At 36.6% G+C, this 19,540-nt stretch overlaps 2 protein-coding genes and 1 long non-coding RNA gene across 5 annotated transcripts in view; 1 reads left to right on the top strand and 2 right to left on the bottom strand.

Moving 5' to 3' along the window:
- The window catches only part of LOC309483253, a 90,183-nt gene that overhangs the window by 13,095 nt on the left and 57,548 nt on the right, over window positions 1-19,540 (top strand). The window lies entirely within an intron of this gene.
- On the bottom strand, window positions 1,621-11,533 carry nudt17 (nudix (nucleoside diphosphate linked moiety X)-type motif 17; the record flags this gene model as incomplete). Of its 2 annotated transcripts, XR_014200516.1 has the most annotated exons (9): window positions 1,621-2,768; window positions 2,807-3,144; window positions 5,652-5,788; window positions 5,863-5,961; window positions 7,108-7,200; window positions 10,068-10,093; window positions 10,369-10,552; window positions 10,646-10,759; window positions 11,453-11,533. XR_014200516.1 is itself a non-coding variant. In XM_082148931.1 (8 exons), the coding sequence occupies 8 exons, from the start codon at window positions 11,531-11,533 to the stop codon at window positions 2,973-2,975; spliced, it is 906 nt and encodes a 301-aa protein (XP_082005057.1). In that variant the 3' UTR covers window positions 1,621-2,972. The 2 variants fall into 2 exon arrangements, 1 of the variants encoding a protein (XP_082005057.1); XM_082148931.1 differs by having other exon boundaries at window positions 1,621-3,144.
- LOC309483246 (uncharacterized protein) lies at window positions 13,584-19,071 on the bottom strand. 2 transcript variants are annotated; one of them, XM_082148950.1, is made up of 8 exons: window positions 19,035-19,071; window positions 18,775-18,875; window positions 18,116-18,226; window positions 17,982-18,038; window positions 15,656-15,772; window positions 15,204-15,272; window positions 14,087-14,200; window positions 13,584-13,973 (listed from the first exon to the last, which is right to left on the bottom strand). In XM_082148950.1, exons 2-8 carry the CDS (start codon window positions 18,832-18,834, stop codon window positions 13,887-13,889), a joined length of 615 nt encoding a protein of 204 aa, XP_082005076.1. In that variant the 5' UTR covers window positions 18,835-18,875; window positions 19,035-19,071; the 3' UTR covers window positions 13,584-13,886. The 2 variants fall into 2 exon arrangements, with proteins under 2 accessions (XP_082005076.1, XP_082005077.1); XM_082148951.1 differs by lacking the exon at window positions 15,204-15,272 and having other exon boundaries at window positions 19,035-19,068.

Raw genomic sequence — 19,540 nt, 5'->3', positions numbered from 1 at the left:
CATATATATATATATATATATATGAAAACTTAAGATGCAAAAGCCTCTAAGTGCCATATGAAATTTTCTTCTAAAATGATCCTTTTTATCAAGCTTGTATGTTTATGTTCAGTTATTTCACTTTAATACCTATTAATTGTCATTAAAGTGACATTACTGAACCTAAATATACGAGCTTGATAAAAATGCTCATTTTAGAAGAAATTTTCAGATGGCAGTTAGAGGCTTTTGCATCTGAAGTCTTCATATATATATATATGTGTGTGTGTGTGTATACAGTTGTGGTCAGAATTACTTGCACCCAGGTAAATATGATCAAAGATGGCTGTAAAAAATTTTTATCTGCATTGTTTATCCTTTTAATATTTGATTTTAAAAAATCGCAAAAATCTAGGCTTTTCTCCAAAACACGTTGGCCATAATTATTGGCACCCTTTTATTAAATACTTTTTTCAATTAACCTCCTTTTGCCAAGATACCAGCTCTGAGTTTTCCTCTATAATGCCTGATGAGTTTGGAGAACACCTGACAAGAGATCAGAGAACATTCCTCCATACAGAATCTCTCCAGATTCCCAGATCCATGTTGACGCTTCTTCTCTTCAGTTCAGCCCACTCGTTTTCAATAGGGTTCAGGTCAGGGGACTGGGACGGCCATGGCAGAAACTTCATTTTGAGCTCAGTGATGCATTTTTGTGTTGATTTTGATGTTTGTTTTTGATTGTTGTCCTGATGGAAGATCCAACCATGGCCGATTATAAGATTTCTATCAGAGGCAGTCAGGTTTAGATTTTTTTTTATCTGTTGGTATTTGCTAGAATCTATGAAACCATGTATCTGGATAAGATGTCCAGGACCTCCAGCAAAAAAAAAATAGGCCCACAACATTAAAGATTCAGCTGTATATTTAACCATAGACATGGGGTACTTTTTTTTATCCCTGTTTGCACCAAACACATCTGGTGGGTTTACTGCCAAAAGCTCTTTTTAATTTCATCTGACCATAGAATCCAGTCCTTTTTGAAGCTCCAGTCGTGTCTGACAGCTGAATATTCTGGAGTCTATTTTTGGATGAGCACGGATGATTTTTCTTGAAACCCTCCCAAACAACAACATGTGGTGATGTAGGGGTTGTTTGATTTATTTTTATTTTTTTTAGGCTTTCTGACTCCAAGACTCAACTAATCTCTGCAATTCTCCATCTGTGATCTTTGGAGAGGTTTTGGCCACTCAAACTTTCCTCCTCGCCGTGCATTAATACTCCTGCGAAACAAGTCATAGCTAAACAATTTCATGTTCTTAGTCACCCTGGTGTGCTAAAAGAAATGTAATATTAAACACATATATTATACAAACAAACTTTTATATCAGACGCGATTAATCAATATGACATCATTAATACAAATGATTATAATAAATAGTAAAAAATTTAAAGAAAAATATGCAAACACAAAAATATAAAAGTAATATATAAAATGCAAATAAATTATTTAATTTAAAAAATCAAATGAACAACATTTTATAAAATAAACAAAATGTTATATATTTAAAAACAAAACAGTAAATAAAGAGTTCAAACATCATAAAAATATATAAAGGGGGTTACTTTTGACACTGTATATCTGATGCTGAAGGAAACGTGGTTTTATTTTCAGAATTGGCATTATGATGTGCATACATGTAATGATAACTGACTCTGTTAATAACAGGACGCCAGAGAAAAACCTCCGAAAAACCGGACAGGAATGTACGTGGTGAACAAATGATGGACACAGGTACAGTTAAACACACACGCAGCAGCACCTATGACACACTTAACAAACCCAACAGAGCTCAATCTCACATTTCAGGTTCTCCGACTCCCCAACACCGTCACTCCCTCTACGTGTGAAGAACAAGACCTGAGGAAAAACTTCTGTTGGAAGAATAACTGTCATTCAACCGGCACTGCACTGCAGGAAGCTGAACAGACAGGGAAATCATTTTACATGCCATTACCATCTATTTAGAATTTATTTTCCTACAATATACCTTTGCACAATGTTCTTTGTAACTTTTAAACATGGATTGAATGATGTGATGTATTAACAGTGATTTAGTGAAATTAAAAAGAGTTTCTGAAAATGGCCGTGGGATGACTAGTTTGTTTTCTGGAGGATTGAGGTCAAGAATCAGAGCTGAAATGAGTCACATAATGCAACACATATGTTTAAATTGCAATGTAGAGCGATTTTAAGTGTAACCCATTGTAAGTGTAACATCATTTTTGGCCCCGAGAAAGAGCACAAACATGTGGCTCATGATTGTGCATCAGGTGACAAACTCAGTATGGAATAGTTGGTCGAGGGGCTCTGTAACTTCAGGTCAATTTCTGCTTTAAAGCAAAGAGGAGAAAAATGTCCCAGACATTATCCTGATGGAGAAATCAAGATATGGAGTATTTGGACAGCAGGAACACAATGTGATAGAGGAAGGGCAGCAAGTGAAATACTGCAGATTATCTTTGTGGTCAAGTGTAATCTGTGATGAAATTTCATTTTTCTCATATTTTAGACTCAAAGCTTCAGGTCACACACACGATTATATCCTAGCAACAGGTGTATTTGGCATGATTAATTTATTCTGCATATGAAAGTGTTTGAGTTAAAAAGAGACAAAGTGATATTCAGATTTCAAATATTTAAATTACCTTTAAACCAACTTTAATGTGCCAGCTTTAACAGAGAGGACACAGTTGTTTCTGTTGTAATTAAAAATAAATGTTGCGCACTGACATGGGTTAAATAAAAATATCACATAAGTGATACAGTAAATCTAAAGCTTTTAAAACTTTTTGGCAAAATGTAGATTTTAATGTTGTGCCTGAATAACATGCCCTGCTGAAATAGCTCCAGTCCAGCAGGTGGTGCTGTCTTCCTCAAGGCACTGGTTAAATGGTAACGAACATAAACAGAAGCTGGCAGAGAGTCATCGTCAGCCCATCTCAGCTTGAGGCCCCAATGTTTTCAACCACAGTTCTAATGCAAATTTGGTTCCGGTGCTGACTCGTTCAATGTCCTCTCCGTGATCCGGGGCCCGGTTACAGAACAAAGAAACGGGCAGTGAGCTCTCGCTCAGCTCAGCGTGTGGAGACACCTCTGTCACACTGACAACAAACAACATACAGGAAACCGACATTAAAAACAATGGAATAAATACTTAAACCTATAAAGCCTACTGTATCATATTACCAACACGATCAAAACTTTGCTGAAAAACCTTGATATACACAATCTACTGCATGTCTGCTGTCTTCTTTTTTAGTTTATGCTTTTTAACAAGTAAAAGGCCTTATTGTATAATTCTAAAAACGTCCCCCTTTAGGTTGCAGTACACGTGTCTTTTTTCAATGAAACCTAGTGATTTTTATAAAGGAAATGTAAGAATAAATGTAATACAGTTGTATTACAAGATGAACACATACTGGACTGAAACAAATTAGGATTGTTTGATTATCCATGATTATCCATAGTTTTTAGAAAAATCTTGTTTATAATTCATTACATTTTTATAGTGCATTTCTCTGCACTCAAAGCGCTTTACATGGAAGGATCTCCTCAACCACAACCAATTTTAAAATCATACAATTAAATGAATTAATCTTACTAAGACATATTATTGGAGCTATAAAGTGACAACTGATATTTATATGCATTTTGTGTAAGTAGTCAGCTATACTGTTATAAAGATCTCATTGATTTACATAAGCTTTGCACCAAAGTGCATATTTTTGGGCCTCTAAATGAAACTGAGGTTTTTTCTCCTCTGTATTCTCAGGACGCTTGTTACCGCCACGGAAATAAAACAATTTAAAAGATAATTGCGACTTTTTAGCTTATAATTCTGACTTTTTTCCCTCACGATTGCGAGTTATGAAGTCAGAATTGCATGATATAAACTCATCAGAATTCTGACTTTTTCTGACAATTCCGAGTTTATCTCGCAATTATTTTTTGTTTTCATTAGAGCAATTGCGAGTTTAGCCCTATATCTCGCAATTCTGACTTTATAACGCATTTTCGACTTTATATCTTGAAATTCTGACTTTATAACTCACAATTGTGAGATTACAATTGTAAGATTATATCACACAATTCTGTTCATTCGCAAATGCGAGAAAAAAGTCACAACTGTGAGATACAAACAGTGGCGGTTCTACATTGAATTACACCCTGGGCGAGACCCCCTCGAGCGCCCCCCCCCCATAAGAAATTTTTCTTACCCCATTGGCAGATCATGTTTTGCTTGTTTTAAGCAAAAACTCAATTTTTATTTATTTCCCCAGAAAACAAGACTTAATATCTTATGCCATTTTACTACTTTAGTAAAATAACGTTATGCATCTTTATTTAAGAAATGTTTGATATTTGGACTGGAAACAAGAACAAAAATACTAAGTAAGAAAAGCATTTTTTTGCAGTGTAATAACTGAACTTGTGACAGTTTTGTTGCAAAGCACAATATTATGGTGAAATTAGATCTCGTGTTTGAGTTAAAACCGAATTATTGTTAAGCATAGCAAGAATCATAGCAAAAAGGTTAACAAATAAGTTAGCCTATACCCACCAATTAATATTGCCCCTTCATTCATGACATGGGTAACGTTACCGTAATCATACAGAGAAAACATAGTTGCATACCTTTATCTTTCGCTCGTTTCTAAATTGGGCACCTGATGGCTTTGACCTTTCTTGTCCATCTCTTATTTGGCACGTACTCGACATCGACAATCAACAGATTTCCCCTGATCCCCCCCGCATACCAACTGTCACTCACGACGAGTCACGACCAGAAGTCAAGACTAAACCAATTCACCTTGGTGGTGGTGACCAAGAAGTAATCGTTTTGTATTACCTATTTTTATTAGCCATTCAGAAAATTCAGAAAAACAAATATGTGCAGGAAATATAGAGGCCTGTTTTTAATAATAACAATAATAATTCGTTACATTTATATAGCGCTTTTTCTGAGACCTCAAAGCGCTTTACATAGAAGGGGGGAATCTCCTCAACCCAAATGGAACGGGAACGGGAATATTTATAATATTATGAATGAAATGTGCGTTATTTGGAAGAAAGTCGAGGTGTGATTGACTAACTATATGGATCCCCCGTCCCCGTTCCATTTGGGAGAGACCCAGAGGTGAACTGTCATCCGCGCCCGCGCCCCCTCCCCTTTCCCCTTCTCAAACAAACAGCTTCTGTGCACGGCATCTTCTCAGCAAGCAGGGGCGCCTGCAGCAGCAGGGGGCGCAAATTTGGCAATTCCCCACACAGTGAAATGATAGATAATAGAAAAACGCTTTGCGGCGCAGAATTATTATTAAAAAAAATTTTCTGCTCGTGCCGGCGGCGCTGCCCCCCCAAAAATGCCGCCCCGGGCGATTGCCCGGTTCGCCCGTGCCAAAAACCGCTACTGGATACAAAGTCGCAATTACCTTTTTTATTTTCTATTCAGTGGCGGAAACAAGCTTCCATAATATTCTCCTATATCATACCATATGAGTCATAAAAGCCAGGTTATGTAACTTTTATTTTAATTTTTATGTATTAATAAAAAAAAAAATTCTGACTATGATTTCATATTTATAGAGATGAATAAAGTTCTCCATACCTGATGGTCTGTGGCAGGTCAGTTGGCATTCGAACAGAATCCTTCTCACCATCTACAGCAGACACCACAACTTTCACCAGACCTGCATCGACCCACACACATGCACTGACTTCAGCAGGATCTGGGTGCAAACAAGCCTGAGAAAGAAGGAGAGAGACCTTATGTATGCAGCTGTAATCTGTAAACATCTGTTGATATCCCAAAGCTGTACCTGAAGCTGCAGGTGTGATTGAGAGCTCTTCAGGAGTATGTACGTCACGACGTGATGTCTCTGGGGCAGTCCTCTGGACAACATGGGCGGATACACTGACTGGACAGAGAATAATCAAATAAAGTTCACTACCATTCAAAATTTTTTTTTTTTTTGAAAGAAGTATGGGGTCAATAAGATTTTTTTTCAAGGAAATTAATACTTTTATTCAGTAAGGGTGCATTAAATTGATCAAAAGTGACAAATTATTTCTACATTATTTCAAATAAATTCTTTTCTTTTAAACTTTTTATTCAATGAATCCAGAAAAAAATGTCAATCATGGTTTCGAAAAAAAAAAAAGTTCTTGAGCACAAAATCAGCATATTAGAATGATTTCTGAAGGATCGTGTGACACTGAAGACTGGAGTAATGATGCTGAAAATATAGCTTTGTCATCACAGGAATAAATTATATTTTAAAAAATACCGAAATAGAAAACAGATATTTTTAAATTGTAATCATATTTCACAATAATACTGTTTTTACTGTATTTTTCATCAAATAACTGCAGCCTTGGTGAACATAAGAGACGTCTTTAAAAAATAAATAAAAAAATTAATCATACATACCCCAATTGTGTACATTTATCTTTTTTAAATTATGTTTTTGGCATCATCTAGTCATCATCATGCCTATCTAGTTTCTATCTTCCATGAAACACAAAATGAGATGTTAGGAAGAATGTTCGAGCCTCTCTTTTCAATACAATGAAAGTGGATGGTGATTTACACTGCCAAAAAGTTTGATTATATGCAACCGCAACATTTCAGTCACGTGGGAGATGAAGATTATCAGAGAACTGAGTCTGTTCCTCATTCACTTTCCAGGCATGGAAATAAGCAGCTCGAATATTCAGACTACATGTTCATGAAAAATAAATAAAACCGTACACCATGGAGATGAGGACATGACGACAACATCATTGGATGTTTCCTTTACCATCTCATATGTTTGTTTTGGGAAAATTAAAGTAAACCCTCTGGATCAGCTTGATTAGATTTACATCTCGAGCTAACAGCCTAATTTCAATGATTAAAACGTTGAGATAGACAACAGATGTGTGCAAGGCCTGGCTGTTCCAGGTTACGCAATTACGGTTTGCAAACAATCAGCCTCAGTCTGTCAAATTCAGCATGTCTGTGCAATGGCCCCTTTGGACTTTGGCTGCAGGTCTCACAAAAACATTGTGCTGTAAACACACACCTCCCACAGGCCGAGCAGCTGAGAGGAGAACTCATCAGGGCTCAGTTTCAGACCGGTCTCTTCCTGCAGCTCCCTGAGTCCTGCATCCAACAGCTGGATCACACACACACACACACACACACACACACACACACACACACACACACACACACACACACACACACACACACACACACACACACACACACACACACACACACACACACACACACACACACACACACACACACAGAAAGAAATCACTGAGCCATTCATTCATTCAAAATAATATCTTAGTTGTTCATTAACTCTAATTCACAGTGACATTATTATATTATTATACAAAGACATTACATTACATAGAATTACTCGAAATGAAATATAATTATAAAATGTACACTACCACTCCAAACTTTAGGGTCAGTAAGATTTTTAAAAGAGAAATTAATACTTTTATTCAGCAAGGACGCATTAAAATGATCACAAGTGACAGTAAATTGTTACATTTATAGTGTTACAAAATATTTCTATTTCAAATAAATGCTGTTCTTGAGAATTTTCTATTTATCAAAGAATCCGTAAAATCATGTGACTTTGAATACTGAAGTGAAAATTCAGCTTTGTTACCACAGGAATAAATAATATTTTAAAATATATTCATATAGAAAACAGTTATTAATACAGTAGTTGCAACAATATTTCATAATATTACTGTCTTTACCACGTTTTTGGTCAAATAAATGCTGCATTGATGAACATAAGAGACTAAGAAGAAACATAAGAAACATTAAAAAAAATCATACCGACCCCAAAGTTTTTAATGGTAGTGTGTGTGTGTGCATATATATATATATATATTTTAGGACCAAAATCTGGAATTTCGTTTTTATTAATCTTAGAAATAAAGATAGTTTTAGGATTTAAAACAAATAAAAAATCATGACATAAAATGAAGAGCAAATATTTACTATTTCTAGGTCAATGACTAACTTGTTCCTGCAGTTCAAGTGCTGCTGTCAACAAACAATTTAAACACTCAGTTTGTTATGCTGATAATATAATTGGTAATGAAAAATAAAATATTGTATTAAATTTAAAAAGAACGCAAAAAAGTAGTCTCAGATTTTGGATGTCAATCAATCAATCGATCAATAAATCAAAAACTAATTCTCTAAAGCAATTTAAAATGACAATATTTGTCAAAGGTGCAGTAAACGATTTCTGAGAAACGCTGCTGAAAGTGGATCGAACCGAGCACCACAACACACTTGTAGCCAATCAGCAGTAGGGGGCGTGTCCACTCATGATGGGGGAGGAGAGAGAGTGAGCAAGAGGGAGATTTGAAGAAAGACTGTAGAAAGAGAGATGGCTGAGAGACATCGCAAAAGAGAAAAGGTCTGACTGAGGAATATCACTGGAAAAAGAAAGGTTATGATCAGGCAAGAGCTTTAAGACCCGCGTTAGTGTTAGAAAAGCTTTCCAGCGCTGGAGAGACCCAAGCGGGAAGGCCTGAAAACAGACGGCGGGGTGGCGTTGTTTCTGCTCCATATAGTGCGCGAGTAACATTGGTTTTGCTATGTTTCACAGAACCAAGATATGGTGTTGTAATGTTAGCTATAGTAACAGGACACTTTGAATTAGGGTTGCCAACCGTTCCGTATAATACGGAATCGTCCCGTATTTGACACATAAAAGTCTTGTTTCGTATTGAACTGATCCGGAACGCACTTTGTTCCGTATTTTTGAGAATCAATTCAGTGCAAATCCATGACAGACACGTGTCAGACTATGAACGAAGACATTTGTAGGCTATGATAAGAAGAAAAAAACAACGGTGAGGTAGATATTAATTTCTCCCCGTTTGTCTATGATCAGTGTAGCGTTTTTAACATCTTGGAACATCATCAGAGAATGCCCTTTTAATTGGTCGTTTCAGTCATTGTGAGTCACGTATCGTAGCAACGATGACGACAAGTGACAACAGCGGGAAATGTAAAAATGACTACCTCGCTCCGAGCAGCCGGCGAAAAAGAAAAGAGCACAAAAATATACATACAGGTGTTGTATTGCTTGAATGCAGTATTTGAGTGCAATATTTTATATTTTCTTTATTAGCTGTTTTTTTATGTATCATTGTTTTGCACTGGAAAGAAAGTTAACTATAATGGAAGTATAATTATATAAAGATATTTGCACTACTCTTCCTTAAAATGTTGTCTAATTAAATAAAAAATATAATTTTTTGCACTGGAAAGAACATTCTAGAAGTCTAATTCTATTGGATAAGTTCGCACAAGGCTACAGAAAACTGTTGTGTTTATTTTTCTTCATATGCAGTGAGTTTTTGAATGATATATTTTGTATTTGTTTAAGTTAAAAATAAAACGTATTATAAACTAAACAAATCCATGGTTCATTGTTGGCAAAATGATCATGATAGCCTTTATATTTCACTTCTATGTGGTTCAGTCTTGTACGTTATATTGATTAGGCCTACTTTGCTATTCTATAAATATATAGGCCTAATAAGTTGTATTATAATATGCTATAATGTATGAAATGTATGAAATATATTTATCTAAATGCATCAGTTAGTTTCCACAATATTCACCAGAAGTCAACATTTCAGGGGTTATTTTTCAAAATTTTCTTTTGTTGGCAACCCTACTTTGAATGTCATTGTTTGTCTAGAGCTGGTGTGCTGCCAGTGACTAACTTAAAACTCTTGCTTCTGTATACTCTTATGATCATTTTTTGTTCTTCCTTGTTCGTTCATCATCTTTGCTTTATTTTCATCTTCAGCATTATTTTTCTTCGTTTTAGCTATGACCAAGAGACATTCCATGTTTGTGTATTTTGGGTTAATTAAAAAAATAAAATATCAACAGCGTTTCTCAAAAATGCCTTATTACTGCACATTTAATGCCTGACTGATTGATTGATTGACTGACAGCTCATTGTTTATGCAATACAAAATGTACCTTTTCATTCAGCTCCACATGGCCTCCTGAACAAACAAATTACACCCATTATTAGTCATGAACACCACAGTATACTCACACACATATGCTGGTCAAATTTCTGTAGCTAATTTCAGCTGACATGATGGAATGTAAGATCTAAGAGTCGACAGATAATAAAACTATTGTTGTCTTTAGAACCAGATAAAACCACCAAAATGACCTCACTCATCTGTAAATCATTAACATGAGTGAGCACACACTTATTTTGAGTGAGTGGTAATCTCAGGAATCATTTGGGTCGTTACGGAATGACACTTACCGGGCGGAACCCAAACATTGGGGAAGATCCGGAGGCTGGAGGCACGACGCGTCAGCAACAGCTTCTGATCGGCGGACTGCAGCAGCACAGCCACGGCCACGTCTACCCCACGGCTGAGGGTATCTGGAGGCAGGGAGACTGCCTCTGAGTGAGACAGGTATTTGATGGGGCAAAACGACGCCCTCTAGGGTTTGATCCACAAATACATTTCCTGTATTAACTGGATTCAATGAACAAAACTGAATAAGCCCATAAAATAAATTCAGTGTGATCTCACCTTCAGAGGAACTGCTCCATCACACAACCGGTCACATAAAATAAATCTGTTATTCTCCAAAGAACAGCTCACATTTACCTGATCCTCACTCCCGACAAAGTGTCCAGTTATGCTCTGGAAAGAAATTAAACACTGTATGTTTATCCAACTAAATGACCACATACTATAGACTTCTATTGCTTTGATATAGGGTTATTATTACATTTTTAATATAATAGTTATTAATTAATTATTTTAATAATGTATTAGTAAATGTTGAAATTTACATCATCTATGATTAATAAATGCTGTAGAATTATTGTTCATTCTTAGTTCATGGTAACAACTGAACATTATTGTAAAGTGTTACCAAATATTTAAATAATTTTTCCGACTCTAGATGCCCACAAATGGCCTGGTACTATCATATAGGGTTGTTTTCAAATAGATTGTTATTAAAATTGATTATGTATAATTGGACATTTTGAAATTAATAATTATATGCATATTTGGTAACACTTTAGAATAATATTTCATTTGTAAACATTAGCTAACTACATAAGTTAGCATGAACTAACAGTGAAAAATATTTCTAAAGCATGAATTAATCTTGGTTAATGTTTATTTCAACATTTATTAATACATGATTACAATTAAAAGTTGTATTTGTTAATATTATTTGATTGACCTGAGCTCGAACTAACAATGAACAATTCTATTTTTATTAATTAACGTTAATACTGTAACAAATGTATAGCTCATTATTAAGTTAATTAACTAATGGAATCTTATTGTAAAGTGATGTGGAATAATATGAGTTCAGCTGACCTGCACGAATCGCGCGCACTGCGGAGCGGCGTTTATGGTTTCCTTCGACAGATGAACTACAATCTTTCGCACCTTCTCCATCCTGTAGACACCACAGAATATGACAATTCACTTTTTTTAATTCATGATTTGACAAATCACTACAAAATATTCATATTGTATTGCATTCAGTACTAGTAATAATCAGGGTGAACAACTTAACTATCCAGGAGATCGTCAGAGCGCATGAATGAGTGTTTAGAGCAGAAACACAAACATAATGTCAAGACTCTAAACCCAAACCCCAGACCAAGAGACCATAACAAACACTATCCGAACTGAACCCCCGGAAAATGGCTTCTGATGTTTTAAAATAAAAGTCTATTTACTGTAAAAAAAAAACCTAAAAAAAAAACAAGGCTGTACGACTCATCTATAAATATTAACTGTGTTATTAATTCGTTTTGAAACCTTGCGGCAAATCAGGAAGAAATACTGAGCCTACGTAATACTACGTAATAAATATTCATGAGCTTAGAGAACGGGTCAACTCGAAAGACGTCCCCTGATGTTTTAGAATAAAAGTCTTTTTTAGACTTTAAAAAAAAATAATTAATTACTAAAGTATTAAATTGATATTTGTTACACTTCTTTCAGGTAGTCTAGAGGGATAATTATCGATGCTTGATTCTGACTTAACTCGCAATTGTAAGTTTATCCCCCGGTTTCCCAGACAATGTTTAAAGGGATAGTTAACCCCAAAATGAAAATGTTGTCATTACTTACCCTCAAGTTGTTCCAAACCTGAATGTGTTTCTTTCTTGTGTTGAACACAAAAGAAGATATTTTAAAGAATGTTGGTAACCAGACAGTTGACGACAGCCTGCTGAAGCCATTGACTTCCATAGTAGGAAAAAAAAAAATACTATGAAATTCAATGGGTGCCGTCAACTTTCTGGTTACCTACCTTTTTTTCTCAGAAATGTGGGTGTAAACTTGCAATTGCAAGTTCTGTTTCATTCCTACTGACTGCCAGTTTCATTCCTACTGACTGCCAAAATCTGAATTGGGAGACATAACTCGCAATAGAAAATAGTCAGAATTGTGAGATAAAAAGATGCAAAATTAACTTTAAATTGTTTTATTCCGTGGTGGAAACAAGCTAGTAATTTACAATAAAATTCTATAAAAATGCATCTAGATTTTGAAACCCATTTTCTGGATTAAATTGTACTCTCAATTATTTGCTGAGAGTTTATATTCATGTCTACTGATTTGATTGTGTTTGTGCACTGTGACAAATAAAGCAATAAAATGAGAGCATCCGATTGTGTATTAAATCATGTTTATTTTACATATCATTCAGTCAAATACAAACACAGACACAGCCATATAACTACATACTACATGGTTTCATTTTACTACACGTCAAGAGGTCACAGAGAACAGGCACAATGTAAATCTCACATGCTGTCATAAAGACAAAGATCTACAGACACAGAACGAACGACACATGCTTCCACAAGAGGATTTTACATCACCAAAGTCGAGCCCTTGACTGAGGGTTCAACCTCTGACCTTAGTCATTAGGGTGTCCATGATTTTGGTCACAAGTGGTGGCACTTACAGAGTTGGCAGTCATCATAGCTTTCCTGAAGAATCAGTACGGATAAAACGAGATGACAAAAAAGCCAAGCGATGCTGTTTAGTAATTCACTGATGTTTAAATTCACACTACTCTGCTTTAGAGGAGTTTCACTGTACATGGGCCACATTTATCAAGCCAGGATTTTTTTGTGTTTATAACTATTTGGCCTGCTTACGCAATGTTGTTAGATTTTTTTGGTTTCAAATTGCAATTCAAACAAACAAATATCAACTTGATAAATGTTGCCCCATATGCCCTCATGTGGCAAAAAACAAACATGTTGACCGATATAAAGATTCATGCGAAAGGTGGTACAAAATGCTACAAAACAAGTCGGAATCAAAGAACCATCTTACCGTTCCCATTCACCATAATTCCTTTTCCGTTTTTTTAATGTACCTAAAGCTGAATTTCACATATCCTAAGAATGATAAACACTTACCCCCTAACATACATCTATAACACTGGATTGTGGTCAAGATTTCTGGGTAGACATTTGTTTAGAGTTACATGCTAAGAAGCTTCAGAAGTCTGTAAGAGCAAAAATGAATTAGGTACGAATAACTTTTAAGTTGAGCATTCCAAATTACAGCAGTCCTACAGCAGTAAGAGCAACAGCGATGCAAAAAACGAGATTTTATACATTTTATTTCCAAAAAATTATTTACATCACAAAAGTTTTTTTTCTTTTTCTGTTGTTGTGGTTGTTTACCTGTGAGTGGTTTGTAGGTGAAACAGTCCTCTTTTGTAGTTGGTGTAAAACTGTGCTAAAACTGTACCCTTCTGCTCTGAATGTCTCTTATTTTGTCAGTTTCCAGCATGGATCGCATTCTGGGCCTGAGCGCCAGCACCATAATGTTGGTTAGCAGTAGAGTGAGGGATGGGTGTCATTTCCTAAGAGAAAATAGTCAATTTGACAGTCAGTTTCATAGATTAGCCTTTAAAAGCATTAATAGATATCTGGAACAGAACATAATTATCTTTAATAGCAGTGCTGAACTACGTACCTTAATGGCACTGACAGAAAGTGCGTAGACCCCAAAAAGAGACACAACCAAACCGATAATACACGCTAGCACCAGGAAACCGATCAGTGTTCCCAAGATCCCATTCACTAAGAACTGTAATACAAACCACAAATACCATAATATATTCCAACAGTTCAACACCACTGTATTTATATCTTTTTACATGGTAAATCATAATCACATGCAAATTAATGGCACATAAACGATATAAATATAAACAGAGAAGGAAATGGAAAATGTTATACTTCAATGAATCAATTAAATAATATTTCAAAAGTATAATTTAGTGATAGACTTCAATATTTGTCCATTTTCACATTAGCCAAGGCTATATACTGTACATCATAGTGTTATTTTAGTATTATTTATATACTGCTATAATATATTGGCTTTTATTTTTTTATATACTTTTAGTTTACTTTATTTTTTAGTAATTCTTATTCATTTTAGCTCAATTTAGTTTTAATTTCTTTATTTAAGTTTTAGTTTTTGTAGTTTGAGCACTTCGGCTTAAAGTTTTATAATGTAACTTTTAAAATAATATTTGGTTACACTTTATTTTAAGGTGACAGTTACATTATAATTACTCAAATAAGTACTATTAATACTAATATTATTATATATTTATATTATATTAAGTTAATTATAAGTAATATTACTCAATTAATATTAATTAATTACATGTACTTACAATAGTTACGGTTAGGTTTTGGGTTAGTTACTTGTAATTATGCATAATTTACTGGTATTACTATAGTAAGTACATGTAGTAAAGTATAACTACGTCACTTTATGAGTTTTAATCGTTTTAGTTAGTAACAACAACATTGATATATCAACATGCTGCTCTTTAGTTACTGATATCATCATCTGCTATTGAGAAACTCACATCAGTCGACCACTAGGCTAAATTGTGCAACAAAACGCTAATGAATGTGAGTTCTCTCCTAAAACATTAAATCTGTGTTTGTCTATAATTGGGGGGAATTCAGATTACATTCGTCTTGAACCGAATTAGTGTTTTAATCCTGCTTGGAGTCTCAGGATGTGTTTGTGGTATTCCCTGCTGCATCATAAGGCTTGTAATGTGACTCACCTCTTTATGTCCCCCTTTCTCTCCTTCTCCACAGCAAGCCCAAACAGAGTGAAGTGGGTCACAACACCACTGAAACAAGCAGGACAGAGCCTGGCGTCACATCTCTCTTTCTGCTCACACACACTCAACCACAGTCTGCCGTCTGACAGAGACCGATGTTCAGATCGATGTACAGCTTCCTGATTCCTACTCTCAAAATCAACGGCTTTTCTGATTCATGTACACGGCAGACAGAACTAAAACTGTCAGCTCTCAAAATTTGAAATCATTTTTTGAACAAAGCAAAGTTGGCTGGTTGAAGTATAACATTTTCCGATTTTGTAATAGCTGAAGACATCCTTGAGTCCCATCCTACTATATATTGTTTATAGTAAAGTAATCTTCAGTCACTTGTGGGAATGAAGGTGTCTTTGCTCGAGGATGAGCAGGATGGGGCGTCTCTGTTTGTTTACCTCTGTGTCCCTGTAGTAGTACGACTCTCCTCTGAATGGGATGTGTCTGGCCATGAGCCCAAATCCAACAATATCAAATGCTGCTGTTAGTAACTGCAGAACAATGGTTGTCAGCACCTGCGACAAATGAACGGACATGTACTTAAACAATAAATAATAATCTTATTTCCGATCTCATTCTACTAATCTCACTTCTGATCATGAATGCTCAAAAACATATGGAAAATCCACTGCCTCTTAAGGACATGTAAAAATATAAGATGTGATTGGTCACTTCACATGCCAGTCAAATAATGTCTTGCAATCTAAGTGGGTGGTTCTTGGTCAAAATAATATGTAAAGAAGACCTTTGTCATTAGAAGTTTGACCATACAAGAGATACTGTTGCTGAGCCTGCACTTAATTTGGTCAATACAGGACGGAGCGCAAGGTCCTTTCAGACGGAGGGAGCTTAAAGGATTTTAAATGAGAAGAGAAAGACTGACATGATTTGTGTCAACTGACTGCAGTCGATTAAAAGCTCCTGTATGTATTCAAGAATAGGTTTTAATATAAATCTTTATATATGGAGTCTCAGGGGGCGTTTACACGACACCGTTTCCAACTTAAAAACTTTTTATGCGCTTTTGGCCGTTCGTGTACATGACAACGTTGTTTTGGGGGTCTGAAAACGCAAGCTTGTACCGTTATCGTCTCCATGTAAACTACAAAAGCGCGAATTTGTGAAAAATCCAAAATACATGCGTATTATGTGTTCAGTCTATGCATGCGCGAGTACTTGACAACCAAAACAACAATGGCGGACTACAGGACTGTGTTTGTGTAACCTGTCCTAATCGATCCGAGCAGGATTCAATCTGGAGTCTCTGGCGTGAGAGGCGGACCGCTTAAGCCTGCAGCCGCGTCAGTCGCTAGCACACCTCTTGAGGCCAGGGGAGTGAGGTTTACACACACAGCTCTAACTGGCCTACATTACACTCACCCTTCTAAACCTCACTCCCATCAGGGTCACGGCACCAAATGTAACTGGTCCTACCTGACCCGCTCTGAGCGGGATTCGAGCTGGGGTCTCCGGCTTGGGACGCGGGTGTGCTAACAAGCTGCTAGCGCCAGTCGCCAGCACACCTCTTGAGGCCAGGGGAGTGAGGTTTACACACACAGCTCTAACTGGCCTACGTTACACACACCCCTCTAAACCTCACTCCCATCAGGGTCACGGCACCAAATGTAACTGGTCCTACCTGACCCGCTCTGAGTGGGATTCGAGCTGGGGTCTCCGGCGTGGGACGCGGGTGTGCTAACAAGGACGTTAAAGACCCCAGCTGCTAGCGTCAGTCGCCAGCACACCTCTTGAGGCCAGGGGAGTGAGGTTTACACACACAGCTCTAACTGGCCTTCGTTACACTCACCCCTCTAAACCTCACTCCCATCAGGGTCACGGCACCAAATGTAACTGGTCCTACCCGACCCGCTCTGAGCGGGATTCGAGCTGGGGTCTCCGGCGTGGGACGCGGGTGTGCTAACAAGCTGCAAGCGTCAGTCGCCAGCACACCTCTTGAGGCCAGGGGAGTGAGGTTTACACACACAGCCCTTTCTGGCCTACGTTACATTTGTGCTGCTCAAGCTATCGAGTTTATAAACGCTTCTTCAGCAGTGTGGATTAACTGCACCACTACTACGACCAGAAGAGACGCATTATTTACATATGTAGAATAATGCGTGTGCACAGGCGCGTTGTTTTTCTTTACAAAGCGACATCGCCAACTACTGGCCTGGCATGCATAATACAGCGTTTTTAGTCGTTTTCACGGATCCGAGCGAACAGGGATCGTTTTGACAACGTTGTCATCTCATCTGTATGAGAAACTTCAAAAACGAAAAGGAAAAACGTTTCGGTTTATAGTACATCATTGTCGTGTAAATTATCCCCTCAGAGCCAAATAATTCTTGCTAACTGTACTAACACTGTTAGAAAAAAAGGTTCAATGGGGTTTTATATACAGTAGAACACTAAGATTCTTGACTCAATGCCAAAATGGTTCTATATAAAGAGAAATGTCTAGTGATAATGTATGTTTCCAAGCTGTTTAATTTATAATTTAATTAAAATAAAAAAATGAATTCAAACTAAATTAATTAATTAAAACTAAAGCCCTAAAATGCTCTATATGAAGCACTTGACAGAACCCGTTATATAGAACCGTTTATTCTAAGAGTGTACTAAGTGAAAAAGCTAACTGTAAAATTTCTGTAAAAATTGACAGTTAAACTTATTTTTCTTACACTTTCTTATTTTCAGATGATTTTAATATTTGTGTGTTCATACCAGGCATTTAGTTGGCTTCCTCCCAGTGTGCACCAGGACAACACCAGTTATGACAAGCTGTAGGAAACAATGCCATGTGTCACATTACTGATTTTAAACATTCCAAATCTATCCGCATGTATGTGTATTTGTACCTGAGCACCGTTGATGATGAGGATGATGATTTCACGCTGGATATGATAGTGCAGCTTATACACAACTGAGCTCAAAATGACAGTCAACACTCCAATTACGATCTCAACAGCCTAAACCAAAGCAAAGAAAACATTAGAATTGCAAACAAACTGCAGTTTGGTCAGTCCTTGTGTGTGTTGGTATACTCTCAATATATATAGATATTGTATTCTTGATTAAAACAAGACTGTGTTAAGCCACCATTATGTAATCAATCAAATAAAAACAAATAAATCACGATAAAATACTTTACTGCCATACCCAAAACAATATATTGAATTTATAATTGTTTTAACATTATTTTACTGAGTTCAGTCTGTCAGTATGCGTTTCTTCTCAGATATGGGTGTGTCCTTGGAGGTTGGCCAGATGTCTTTTAATAAATAAACTACGTGTGCATTGTGCATTTACATTAAACTTAAACCTAAATATTATCTTCTATAGGAAACCACCGATTGAATGACTAAAATCTCATATGCAGCATTCCAACAATATGCAAACAATCTGCTCAGTCTATAACATCCAGCATGGCTATTTGATCAAACATCTGTAACGTTAGAGATAAAACAGCAGCGATTATCGATATAATAATGTGATAGTGTGCTGTAGTGAAACTCACGCCAAGTGTCTTGGGCTCTGCGCTCTTAAAAGCTTTAATTTGAGACGCGTACAGCGACATCCTGATAGATCACCAATCACTCATCAATAGCACACGATCCGCTGCAAACACAATCACAACAGCATGCGTCAACAAAACATGCGGGTATGGCGTGGACACGAGCTGAAGCATTCCCCATGCATATTGAGAATAATATTTACCATACACACACTATTTATGTGTACTAACACGCTCGTGTGTGATGAGGAGCGCTCGCTTACCTTTGCGCACTGGCGTTCTGCAGCAGAGTCTGAGCGCGCGCGGCTCTCCGCAGTGTTGATGTCACGAGGGGAGGCGGCGGCTAAAGGAGAAATCCAGGCTGGATCGGTCCCGAGCAAAACTCACTCATCCAACCGGCCCTTATTCTAGAAAACACCCTTGCAAGCGTTCGAAAGAGGAGTATTTTTAACCCTGTTATGAATTATGTAAAGTATAAGAGCCGAGTGTGCTCTGAGAAACTGTGCTGACTATTAAATTCGTGAAACATCTGTTTATTATCTTCTTCCTAAATAATGTCTTGCAAATATGGGCTATGGATGGGTGTGTATGTCTTAGTAAAGCAGTGGTTTTATAACCAGGGGTCCGGGGCCCACTAGGGGGCCTCAGCAAACTTCCAAGGGGACCTCAAGATTGCTTAAAATAAGAAAACAACTAAACATCATGACATTTCTTAACTTCTGGAAATCTAAAAATGTAATTTTTGGAAAATCTCAAATGTAAAATTTGT

Source organism: Leuciscus leuciscus (assembly GCF_965113295.1).
Source record: "Leuciscus leuciscus genome assembly, chromosome: 20".
In the NCBI taxonomy this organism is placed as follows: domain Eukaryota; kingdom Metazoa; phylum Chordata; class Actinopteri; order Cypriniformes; family Leuciscidae; genus Leuciscus; species Leuciscus leuciscus.
Note: the sequence above shows the minus strand (reverse complement) of the source record. Positions and strands in the feature narration are given on the sequence as shown.

Excerpts from the sequence above, each read along its gene's own strand:
- LOC309483246 (XM_082148950.1), bottom strand. The coding sequence starts at position 18,834 with ATGTCGCTGTACGCGTCTCAAATTAAAGCTTTTAAGAGCGCAGAGCCC. Across the intron at positions 18,039-18,115 it reads TCATCATCAACGGTGCTCAG|CTTGTCATAACTGGTGTTGT; the intron begins GTACAAATACAC and ends TGTTTCCTACAG. Across the intron at positions 15,773-17,981 it reads GGAAGCCAACTAAATGCCTG|GTGCTGACAACCATTGTTCT; the intron begins GTATGAACACAC and ends CATTTGTCGCAG.